The sequence below is a fragment of the Chiloscyllium punctatum genome, chromosome 28 (assembly GCF_047496795.1).
Source record: "Chiloscyllium punctatum isolate Juve2018m chromosome 28, sChiPun1.3, whole genome shotgun sequence".
In the NCBI taxonomy this organism is placed as follows: Eukaryota; Metazoa; Chordata; class Chondrichthyes; order Orectolobiformes; family Hemiscylliidae; genus Chiloscyllium; species Chiloscyllium punctatum.
The window spans coordinates 9,162,416-9,175,568 of record NC_092766.1 but is presented as its reverse complement, the minus strand read 5'-3'; the positions used below and the strand labels follow the sequence as shown (position 1 = coordinate 9,175,568).

Here is a 13,153-nt window from a genome sequence, read left to right as displayed (position 1 = left end):
GAGTGAATCCTTACAAGAGTATAAAGGCAGTAGGAGTATACTTAAGAGGGAAATCAGGAGGGCAAAAAGGGGACATTGCTTTGGCAAATAGAATTAAGGAGAATCCGAAGGGCTTTTACAAATATATTAAGGACAAAAGGGTAACTAGGGAGAGAATAGGGCCCCTCAAAGATCAGCAAGGTGGCCTTTGTGTGAAGCCACAGAAAATGGGGGAGATACTAAATGAGTATTCTGCATAAGTATTTATTGTGGAAAAGGATATGGAAGATAGAGACTGCAGGGAAATAGATGGTGACATCTTGCAAAATGTCCAGATTACAGAGGAGGAAGTGCTGGATGGCTTGAAACGGGTAAAAGTGGATAAATCCCCAGGGCCTGATCAGGTGTACCTGAGAACTCTGTGGGAAGCTAGAGAAGTGATTGCTGGGCCTCTTGCTGAGATATTTGTATCATCGATAGTCACAGGTGAGGTGCCAGAAGACTGGAGGTTGGCAAACGTGTTGCCACTGTTTAAGAAGAGTGGTAAGGACAAGCCAGGGAACTATAGACTGGTGAGCCTGACCTCAGTGGTGGGCAAGTTGTTGGAGGGAATCCTGAGGGACAGGATGTACATGTAATTGGAAAGGCAAAGACTGATTGGGGATAGTCAACATGGCTTTGTGCGTGGGAAATCATGTCTCACAAACTTGATTGAGTTTTTTGAAGAAGTAACAAAGACGATTGATGAGGGCAGAGCAGTAGACGTGACCTATATGGACTTCAGTAAGGCGTTCAACAAGGTCCCCTATGGGAGACTGATTAGCAAGGTTAAATCTCATGGAATACAGGGAGAATTAGCCATACAGAACTGGCTCAAAGGTAGAAGACAGAGGGTGGTAGTGGAGGATTGTTTTTCAGACTGGAGGCCTGTGACCAGTGGAGTGCCACAAGGATCGGTGCTGGGCCCTCTACCTTTTGTCATTTACATAAATGATTTGGATGCGAACATAAGAGATACAGTTAGTAAGTTTGCAGATGACACCAAAATTGGAGGTGTAGTGGACAGCGAAGAGGATTACCTCAGATTACAACATGATTTGGACCAGATGGGCCAAAGGGCTGAGAAGTGGCAGATGGAGTTTAATTTAGGTAAACGCGAGGTGCTGCATTTTGAGAAAGCAAATCTTAGCAGGACTTATACAATTAATGGTAAGGTCCTAGAGAGTGTTGCTGAACAAAGAGACCTTGGAGTGCAGGTTCATAGCTCCTTGAAAGTAGAGTCGCAGGTAGATCGGATAGTGAAGAAGGCGTTTGGTATGCTTTCCTTTATTGGTCAGAGTATTGCGTACAGGAGTTGGGAAGTCATGTTGCGGTTGTACAGGGCATTGGTTTGGCCACTGTTGGAATATTGCGTGCAATTCTGGTCTCCTTCCTATGGGAAAGATGTTGTGAAACTTGAAAGGGTTCAGAAAAGATTCACAAGGATGTTGCCAGGGTTGGAGGATCTGAGATACAGGGAGAGGCTGAACAGGATGGGGCTGTTTTTCCTGGAGCGTCGGAGGCTGAGGAGTGACCTTGTAGAGGTTTACAAAATTATGAGGGGCATGGATAGGATAAATAGGCAAAGTATTTTCCCTGGGGAGGGGAGTCCAGAACTAGAGGGCATAGGTTTAGGGTGAGAGGGGAAAGATATACAAAAGAGACCTAAGGGGCAACTTTTTCACGCAGAGGGTGGTACGTGTATGGAATGAGCTGCCAGAGAATGTGGTGGAGGCTGGTACAATTGTAATATTTAAGAGGCATTTGGATGGGTATATGAATAGGAAGGGTTTGGAGGGATATGGGCCGGATGCTGGCAGGTGGGACTAGATTGTGTTGGGATATCTGGTCGGCATGGATAGGTTGGACCAAAGGGTCTGTTTCCATGCTGTACATCTCTTTGACTCTATGACTATGACATTGATGTCGCTGGAATGGCCAGCTTTTATAGCCAATTCTTAGTTACTTGAGAAGGAGATGCTGACCCACAATGTTGGAAATCTTGACATAAAATAGATGGTAGTGGAAAAAGAAAACTATTGGTCACCTTACAAAAGGGTATTAATAGTTTATGTTGTAGGTGGCATCCTGGAGGAGAGGGTCGATGCAGACTCAATGAGCTGATTGACCTCTTTCTGCTCTGCAGGAATTCTATGATTCAATGTTGGTCTCTGGAGTGCCACCTACATCCAACACCCTGCTAAACAACTATTGCTCAGTTTGTTCGCTATGAGTAAATGTGGGTAGGAGCCACACATTGCCAAGTTCAGCTAAGATCTCATCTGATATTGAAATCGATGATATATACCAAATATTGATCAGAAATCTTGGTTGGGTTTCCCATCTCCTGTAAACTAAGGGCAGGAAGAATTGTGATGTTCTTATTGGTGTCCTGGTTGAGTTCAGTTAATTTAACCCAGGTCAGAGATTGGATTTAAGGTTCATGGATCAATAGCAGTGCCTGAAGGGAGGAAAACTTTTGTTTGCACCTTTTCATTTAAAAGAAATCTTTCTTCAGGCCTATTGTCAAAATTAACTTAGACCTTTGTTCTATGATTGTTGCTAAACCTCTGGAGATCAGTGGACAGTGGGCCATTTTGTAGAGGGTGAGCAGATTAAAATAATTTTCCAGCATCCTTAGATTACTTACAGTGTGGGAACAGGCCCTTCGGCCCAACAAGTCCACACAAACCCTCCAAAGAGCAACCCACCCAGACCCTTTCCCCTACACCTAACACTACGGGCAATTTAACATGGCCAATTCACCTAACCAGCACGTTTTTGGACTGTGGGAGGAAACCAGAGCACCCGGAGGAAACCCACGTAGACATGGGGAGAATGTGCAAACACGTCACAGACAGTTGCCTGAGGCAGGAATTGAATCCGGGTCTCTGGCGCTGCGAGGCAGCAGTGCTAACCACTGTGCCACCCTAAATCCAGATAGTGAGATTGTTGAGTTAACGCTGGTTTGATTTCTCTGGCTGCTTCTGTTTGTTCAACAGGTTCCTCCACTGGGAGTCAGCTCCTGACTATATTGTTTGTACTGCTCTCCTTTTCTGTTTACAGTCATAAGTTTTGATGAGCTCACCAGGGCACTTTAGCACCTGAATTTCTTTAGCACCTGAATTTTGAGATTGTTCCAATTATTTGTTTACACTGACTAGGATGTTCTTATTTAGATCTGTGTAACTACACTTGTCTGTTTATGTTCTGCCACTGAGATCTGGCCAAACCTTGTGTCTGACATTTTGCTTCTCTTTAGTACCAAAAGTGTATGAACAAGGAACAAGAATAACCACTTGGCTCTTCAAGCCTGCTTCATCATCCAATAAGATTATGACTAGTTTGATTTTAACCCCAACTCTACATTCCTGCATTCTCCAATATCTTCCATTTCTTTGGCAATAAAGAATCAGTCGTAAAATTATTTAAAGATTCTGTATCTTTTGAGAAAGGGAATTCCAAAGACTCTTATGCCGTGAGAGAATATTTTCCTCACTTCTGTCTTAAATGTGTGATTTCTTATTTTTAATCTATGACCCCTAGTTCTAGATTCTCCCACAAGAGGAAATGTCCTATCCATGTATATGCTTATATCCATATAAGTCCCCTCCGGATCTTATTTATTTAAATTCAATCACTCCGAATCTTCTACCCTCATTAACCAATCTGCTCATTCCAGGTATTAGTCTAGTAAATCTTCTCTGAATTATTTTCAAAGCATGAACACCCTTATGTAATATCTGTGACCTGCAGTGTTCCCTCTAACGTTTTTCTTCTGTGGACCACTGAGGTTTGGAACCAGAGAACAATACTGCGCTCATGCACAGCTTGGAGAGAATTTTGGTGACTAGTCCTGTATCAGTACTCCAGATACCAAATCACCAATGCACTGTATAACTGAAGCATAGCCTGCCTGCTCCTGCGCAATATCCCTTCACAATAAAACATAACATTCTATTAGCTTTTCTGATTACTTGCTGTATCAGCACACTAACCTTCAGTGATTCATGCACTAGGACCCCTGGATCTCTCTGAATTTCCCAGCTCTGCAGCCTCTCACCACTCAGATAATATATTTCTTTTTTATTCTTTCTGTCAGAATGGACAAATTCACACTGCCCCAAATTCATCCCACTTTATTTGCCAGATCTTTGCCCACTCACTTCACCTATCTACCTTTCTTGCTCCTTATGACCTATTCACAACTCACTTTCCTACCTATCTTTCTGTGATCAGCAAACGTAGCTCAGATACTCTTGGTACCTTTGTCCAGATCATGTGTATAAATTGTAAAATCTTGATCCTGCCAGTCTGAAAAAGACCCATTCATTTCTACTCTCTGCTTCCTGTGAGCCAGTCAATCTTCTATTCATGCCAACATGTTACCCCCAACACTGTGCAATAACCCTTGATAAAGCACATTATCAAATAATCAATCTGGTACAGTACAGTACTAAATAACACAAAGAGGGAAGTTGCAGTTTGACCCTATACTTTAATGATGTCAAAGATTGATCATTACAATTGCCCCTTTCTTGGCTAAGGCTGATTCTGACAGAATGCCCCACGTTATAATACATAAGAGTAAAGGTTCAAACATTATCCTATAACAGCCAGGAAGGAAAAGTGGCAAAAGTATAGACTCAAAATGGATCTATTATTCCTGCTGTTTTACTAAGAAGGAAACAGTCAGTGATGTAGGTAAGGAAATTAATGTGTAAATTTATGTGCGATAACAGTCATTAGTTTTGATAAGAATGAAAGGTAAGAGTCGAAAAGTGTGGCGCTGGAAAAATATAGCAGGTCAGGCAGGAGAGTCAATGTTTTGGGCATAAACCCTTCATCAGGAATTTGGAGGGGGAAGAGACACACATAGGGGGGAGGGGTGGGGGTTGGGGGGAAGGTAGCTGGGAAGGGGATAGGTGGATGCAGGTGTGAGGGTAATTGTGAAAGGTTGGTGGGGAGTTTGGAGCCAATAGGTAGGAAGGAAGATGGACAGGTCATGAGAGTGGTGCCAAGTTGGAGGGTTGTGTGTGGGATGAAGTGGGGGAAGGGAGACTTGGAAACCAGTGAAGTCAATATTAGTGCTGTGTGGTTGAAGGATTCCAAGTCGGAAGATGAGGCGCTCTTCCTCCAGTTGTCAGGTGGCTTAGATTTGGCAGTGGAGGAGGCCCAGGACTTGCATGTCCTTGGTGGAGTGGGAGGGGAAGTTGAAGTGTTCAACCACAGGGTGGTGGGGTTGCTTGGTGCATGCGTCCCAGAGATGTTCCCTGAAACACTCCGTGGGTTGGCATCCTCTCTCCCTGATGTAGAAGAGACAGTCTTCCTTCCCACCCTATCCGCTCCACCCTCCCCACCAACCTATCAAAATGACCCCCCCCCTCCCCCCACCTGCATCCACCTACTGCCCTCCCAGCTACCTTTCCCACAGCCTCCCAGGTCCACCCCCTCTCAGCCACCTTCCCCCTCCACATTCCTGATGAAGGGTTTATGCCCAAAACATCAACTCTCCTGCTCCTCGGATGCTGCCTGCTCATCCAGTGCCACACTTTTCAAGTCTGACCCCAGCATCTGCAGTCCTCACGTTCCCCAAAAAGAGGAGAGGCCAGCTGAAGAATATCAGAATAATCACCAACTTCCTTTTCGTTGCAAATGTCTTTTAGATTTGATTAGATTACTTACAGTGTGGAAACAGGCCCTTTGGCCCAACAAGTCCACACTGACCTGCCGAAGCACAACCCACCCATTCCCCTACATTTACCCCTTTTACCTAACACTACGGGCAATTTAGCATAGCCAATTCACCTGACCTGCACATCTTTGGACTGTGGGAGGAAACCGGAGCACCTGGAGGAAACCCACGCAGACACGGGGAGAATGTGCAAACTCCACACAGTCAGTCGCCTGAGTCGGGAATTGAACCCGGGTCTCTGGTGCTGTGAGGCAGCAGTGCTAACCACTGTGCTGCCCAAATCTTGTCACCTCCCAATCTGCGTCCACCTTCCCCACAGTTCTATGAATTTGTTTAATCAGATCTTGCCATTGCCATAAAACTAGGGACCTATCTAGCTGCAAATGATGGCATCTGAGACTGTGAAAGTGATATGCACCAACCCGCCATAGAATTATCTTAGTTCTACAAGATAATAAATGAATTGTTAAAGGATCAAGATTGAAAGGGCGCAGATTTAAAATGATTTTCAAATGAAGCAAACGCAAGGTGAGAAAACCTTTTCATATAACACATGGTCCAAGTCTGGATTCCATTACCTGGAAGTGTGAGGGAGGCAGGTTCAGTTGAGAGATTCAAAGGGGTTTGGATGATGATTTAAATAAAAACAATATGCAAGGGTATGGGAAAAAGACACTGAGTCATGGTGTTCATTTGGAGAGCTGGTACAGAGACAATGACCCAAATGACCTATTTCTGTGCCATAATGTTTTTGTGATTCTGTGATTTATTCTCTTTGAATTGGACTTTATTATTTGTAGCAATTATTACCCTTGAGAATTTCCAGTGTTCAGTCTTTAAGCTAAAGCTATATTTATGAGATTAGAGATTCAAACTGACCCATTTTATCGGAGTTGGAGAGTAACCTGTTAGCAGCTCTGTGGCTGAAACTCTACCCTGCTACTACACCCTCTCTGATAATGATCTGCCTGGAATGTGCTTTCTGAATTCCAGCCTTTTCTCTCAGGATTATCTGATTAACACAGAAGCCACTTTATTCTAGTATATAGCTGTGACTAATGATTTCTACAAAACATATTAATTACGCATTTTGTACGATTACTGTCAGTGGTGCTCATTGCATGAAAAGGGCTTGATGCTCTAGGAGAGAACCGCACGGTGAAAGATGGGAGGCCAAACAGGAAAGCACTGGATTAATTGATTCTGGAGGTTAAAAAGGAATCAATGAGAGTTTGGCCAAAAGATGAACTGAGGCAAGGTTGGAGGTTGGTGATTTGATGGTATATAGGGGTGACATGGTGGTTTACTGGTTAGCAATGCTGCCCCACAGTGCCAGGAATCTGGGTTCAATCCACCCTTGGCTGGCTGTCCATGTGGAGTTTACACATTCTCCCCGTGTCTGTGTTGGTTTCCTCCAGGTGTTCTGGTCTCTTCCCACAGTCCAAAGATGTGCAAGTTAGGTGGCTTGGCCATGCTAAATTGCCCATAGTGTCCAGGAACGTGCAGGCTAGATGGATTAGCCAGGGGAAATGCAGGGTACAGGAATAGGGTAGGGGGGGTGAGTCTGGGTGGGATGCTCTTCAGAGGGTTGGTATGGACTTAATGGGCTGAATGCCTGTTTCCATACAGTAGGGATTATATGAAGTCATATGACACCAGATTATAATTCAACAGGTTTACTTGAAATGACAAGCTTTCAGAGTAGTGCTCCTTTGTCAGGTGAAGTCATGTGAAGAAGCAGTGCCCCGAGAACTTGCGATTTGAAATAAACTTGTTGGACTATAACCTGGTGTTGTCTGACCTCTGACTTTGTCCAACCCCATCCAACACCAGCACCTCCATCTCATGACTCTATACAACCCCGGCTGGTGGCTTGCTGCAGAATTGAGTAGGCGGCCTCATTTGCAAACTGTTAAGAAAGAGGTTGAAATGAGTAGCAAAGGGATGGTGTTTGTCACAGAATTAGGTGAAGTTGATAACTTTAGTATTCACCTGACACAGACTCTTCTCTCCTTAAACAGCTATTCACAAATAGGTTCTGCAGCATACAGTGGACTGATCAGCAAAATGATTATATACCTGTTTTCTCAGTTATATAGTAGCTCCTTATTGTATGGTGGAATGTGTTGCAACTGGCTGAAGACAGGTTTCTACAATGGTGAAAATGAGGACTGCGATGCCAGAGATTAAAGTCTGCATTAGAGTGGTAATGCACAGCAGGTCAGGCAGCATCTGAAGAGCAGGAAAAATCGATGTTTCGGGCAGGAGGCCTTCATCAGGAATGAGGCTGGGAGCCTCGGGGGTGGAGAGATAAATGAGAGGGGGGTGGGGCTGGGGAGAAGGTAGTTGAGAGTGCAATAGTTGGGTGGAGGAAGGGGTAAAGGTGACAAGTCGGAGAGGAGTGGATAGATGGGAAGGAAGATTGACAGGTGGGACAGGTCATGAGGATGGTGTTGAGCTGGAAGATTGGATGCCCACCTTGAAGAAGTTCTCCAGGTTTCTACAATGGTCTATTATTGCTCATTGTCTAGATTCAATCTGAAAAGGCCTACTTGTCTATGTGTTGAGTGACCCCAATAAACTCTGAAAAAAGTTGGGGAGGAGGGGTAATGGGAAGAAATAACAGGAAATAAAATTACTGGAAATGCAACACGCCAGAAGTTGAGCAATAGTGTTAACTTGAGAAGCCTTCAAATTTTTCTCATTGATTCAGAGGATATGGGATTCACTGGCCGAGCCAAGATTTATCGCTTAACCCGACTTGCCTTACAGAAGTTGGTAGTGAGCTGTTTGGTGTTAGCACACCCATAATGCTGTGAGGGAGGAAGGTCCAGGAATTCAACCAAGAGATACTGGAGAAACGATGGTATCTTTCAAAGTCAGGATGGTGTATGGCTTAGAGAAAAACTTGTAGGTTATAGTAGTCTCATGCATCTGCTGCCCTTGACCTTCTCGATGGTAGAGATTGTGGGTTTGGAAGGTGTGCATTTTGTAGAAGGCTTATGTTGCTGTAGTTGTACATCTGTAGTAAATGGAATGAATGTAACGGAGGTGGGGGTGGGGGGGGGTGGGGCTGAACATCTTGGATTGCTTTCTCTTAGATGGTATTCAGCTTGAGTGTTGTTGGGGCTGTATCCATCCAGGCAAGTGGAGAGTATTCCATCACACTTCTGACTTGGGCCTTGTGGATAGTGAACAGGTTTGGGGGATACGGAAGATTTTGGTAGGGCTCCTTCATACCACACTTGGTCAAATGTAGCCTTGATGTCAACGGCAGCCACTCTCACCTCATCGCTGGAATTGAGCTCTTTGGTCTTGTTTGAATCAAAGTTGTAAAGAGGTCAGGGGTTGAGTAATTTCTTGCTACTCAAGTATTGCTTAATAGCACTGTTGATCACTCCTTCCATTGCTTTACCAATGCTTGAGAATAGATTGACAGGGCAGGAGTTGGTTGGGTTGGATTTGTTCTACTTTTGCGGACAGGGCATAACTGGGCAATTTTCCACATTGCTGGGTAGATGCTAGTGTTGTAGCTGAATTGAAACAGCTGAGACATGTGTTGCTGGAAAAGCGCAGCAAGTCAGGCAACATCCAAGGAGCAGGAGAATCGACATTTCAGGCATAAGCCCTTCTTCAGGATTCTCCTGCTCCTTGGATGCTGCCTGACCTGCTGCACTTTTCCAGCAACACATTTTTCAGCTCTGATCTCCAGCATCTGCAGTCCTCACTTTCTCCTAGCTGAATTGAAATAGCTTGGCTAGGGCCTTGTTAATATTAAAAAATGTGACAATAAAACTCTCTACTGTATTTTTAAGGCCCCTGTTACAAGGTTGTAACCTTTCTGCTTAATTCAAAATTAACCTTATTGTTTCTTCAAACGTGTTTTGTTTTGTGATTCAGGAAGGTTACATAGACCTTCAAAAATGAAAGGCTGGTTTGGGAGCAAAAGTCCTGTCCTGTGTTTGATGTGGGATTTGAGTAGAAATTTGCTTCTATAAGAAATGAATCATTCAAAAGAGATTTCAAAACTTCTAAAACATTCATTCATGGAATGTGTGTATCATGGGCTGGACCAGCATTTATTGTCCATCCCTAATTGCCCAGAGGACAGTTGCTGTGGGTGTGGAGTCACATGTAGGCCAGACCAGGTCAGGATTTCCTGGCAGATTTCCTCCTCTAAAGGGACATTAGTAAACCATATGGGTTTTCCTGACACTTGGCAATGATTTCATAGTCATCATTAAACTCATCATTACTATTGAATTCAAATTCACCATGGTGGGATTTAAACCCCAAGTCCCCACAAGATTACCTGGGGTCTCTGGATTAATAGTTTAATGATAATACCACTAGGCCATTGTCAACCCCAATGGTATGAAATGGTTTTGTGAATGTGGTATTTCTCACTCTCAACTGTGTATGAGAAACAGCTGTATTAGATCATTATTGTCCTTTCTCATTTTCACAAGTTCTGCTCATGTTGAATGCTGACTGAGAGATTGTGGACAGTTTGAGGGAGCAAGAAGATATGAGTAAGGGGAATGAATTGGTATTATATTGACATGGAGAATATGAGAGGCCATAGTGTGGTGAGAATGGGTGAGGAGTCAGATCTAGAAGGTCTAGAAGCTTATTAAACAACAAATGAAGTTTCAGAGAAATGAAACAAACCTTCTACTCATAACATCTCTGCACTCACCCCCACATCTGGGTGGCAAAGTGGCTCAGTGGTTAGCATGTTGCCTTCATAACAAGAGGGATTGAGTATAGAAGCAAAGAGGTGCTTCTGCAGCTGTACAGGGCCCTAGTGAGACTGTACCTGGAATATTGTGTGCAGTTCTGGTCTCCAAATTTGAGGAAAGACATTCTGGCTATTGAGGGAGTGCAGCGTAGGTTCACGAGGTCAATTCCTGGAATGGCAGGACTATCTTATGTTGAAAGATTGGAGCGACTGGGCTTGTATACCCTTGAGTTTAGAAGACTGAGAGGGGATCTGATTGAGACGTATAAGATTATTAAAGGATTGGACACTCTGGAGGCAGGAAACATGTTTCCGCTGATGGGTGAGTCCCGAACCAGAGGACACAGTTTAAAAATAAGGGGTAGGCCATTTAGGACAGAGATGAGGAGAAACTTCTTTACCCAGAGAGTGGTGGGTGTGTGGAATGCTCTGCCCCAGAAGGCAGTGGAGGCCCAGTCTCTGGATTCGTTTAAGAAAGAGTTGGGTTTTTCAAGGTTTGTGAAGGTTTGTAGCTCAGGTTGAGGTTTAGGGTGTAGGTTTGCTTGCTGAGCTGTAGGTTTGATATCCAGACGTTTCATTACCTGGCTAGGTAACATCATCAGTGGCGACCTCCAAGTGAAGTGAAGCTGTTGTCTCCTGCTTTGTATTTATATCTTTCTCCTGGATGGGGTTCCTGGGATTTGTGGTGATGTCATTTCCTGTTCGTTTTCTGAGAGGTTGATAGATGGCATCTAGATCTATGTGCTTGTTTATGGCATTGTGGTATTCCTGATGCGTATTCCCGATGAAGGGCTTTTGCCCGAAACATCGATGTTCCTGCCCCTCGGATGCTGCCTGACCTGCTGTGCTTTTCCAGCACCACTCTAATCTAGATTCACAGATGCTTGCCTAATCTACAAAAGCCACATCCGATGAACAAATTAACAAGTTTTGATTCTGATTCTGTTATGTTTTAAAACCTAAATGAAAATCTTCCAGTTTTTTTTATGCTGAAGATCACATCATCATTTTTGGAATAATTCTTTCAAGGAGTTTGCCAGACAACACAGAAGACTAGTGAGATTCAGTAATGCTTCAAGAAAGATTCCACTAATTAGAGGCCGAAGTACAGAGATATTTAATTACCTCTCCAGTGGAAAATTCTTCAGAAGCTTTTGAGAGCAGATGCCATGGAGAAGTATCCCTCTGGTGTATCAAAGTGCTTCTCTATGGAAACTGCTAATTATTCTTCAATTGGCCTTGCTGTTTGTTGCTAGGTTACTAGGCAAAAATCTGATCCTACCAGGAGGATACAACAGAGGTTTGTATGAGTGAAGCTCAATCTTAATGCTATCTCTCACTAATCTTCTATTTTTCTTATTGCACCTGACTCTTCCATTTCCCCTGTACTATTAAATGCAGTTGCTACCACGTTGTGATGCCACTTGTGTGCAAAAGTGAAACTGGTCAGTTTTTAAATCAAACTTACCACAAGCCAAGGACGTTCATGGCTTCACAACCTGTTTCTGTGCCTGTTTCACAATTTCAATAGCCATGGAAAATGTGCAGATGTTCTCACTTTAAGGAGATAATGTGTAGTAGAGAAAGGGAGAAACAGACTTTAAAAAAACCAAGTTATGTTTCAGGCAGCCAAGGAAGCCACAGGGCATGTACAATACATTACATATTGAGCAGGTGAGACCAGTTTTCTCCAAATGCTATCCCTCAGATCTGAAAGCGTGTTTTGAACCCGAGGACACAATGTTTAGCTGTGATGTCGCTGGGAAGTGTATATCCTGTCAAAATTATTTACTGAGGATCACCAAGAATGGGCCTTGGATGAAGTAACAGAGGAATGGGAAAAAATGAACTGGTGTGTAATAAAAGGGTTTTGCCATAACTTTCAGTTCTTCTGAGACTGTTTCTTTATGAAGGTTACTGTTGTACATTAATAATTCTTGACTTGTTTTGTTCCTTTTTTTTAGGTATCTGGGAATGGCACAAACATGTATTCGTATACCAACCATGCTGCAGAGTCAGATAACTTGTGAACACCTCCGAAGGAAGATTTCATGTGGAAAGCTGCCTCTGATTCAAACTCAAAATGGGGCAATTATGAAACTAAATTTTAACTCGTCTGTCATTTTTTTAAAGAGAAAAAAAAATCGAAGAAATGTTCTTTCAGGGAAAATGTTGGATCTCCTCCACTGCCAATACTGACTGCAGGTTATGTGGAACGATAAAAGAAATGAAGGGACTTATAATGCATGATGAATTCACTGGGCCTGCACACAACTAAACGTTCAAAGTTGTTTTAGGAGATAGGTCAATTTTGCTTGGGATGAGTTAGTATGGAACAACCATTAGTGTTGCACACAAGATGGCCAAATCAAAGGTTTGGGGGGCGGGGGGGTGGGGGGGTGGAGAATCTATTTCTATTGTCATGAATATTCAAAGTCCAACATACAAATTAGGTGCCAGAGTAGGCCATTTTACCCTTCAAGCCTCGCCTATCATTCAATAAAGTTCATGGCTGATCTGATTGTGGCCTTATATTCATACCTATGTGTATCCCTGTTAATTTGCAACTTCCTTGTTAGTTGTGAATAGCTCTATACAAGAACCAGTGTGGGGGAGGAGGGATCCTGTGAGCTGTGGTGTAAAACAGGAATAGCTAGTGCCTAGCAGGCTGTGGCATTGTATAATTCCCTTACTGATGG

At 43.5% G+C, this 13,153-nt stretch overlaps 1 protein-coding gene across 1 annotated transcript in view; it reads left to right on the top strand.

The window, feature by feature from the left end:
- The window catches only part of LOC140453983 (uncharacterized), a 40,101-nt gene extending 27,268 nt beyond the window's left edge, over window positions 1-12,833 (top strand). The window contains exon 7 of the mRNA XM_072548891.1: window positions 12,419-12,833. Coding sequence (XP_072404992.1) covers window positions 12,419-12,484 — 66 coding nt within the window. The 3' untranslated portion in view covers window positions 12,485-12,833. The remainder of the gene's footprint in view (window positions 1-12,418) is intronic.
- Window positions 12,834-13,153: the final 320 nt, after the last annotated feature.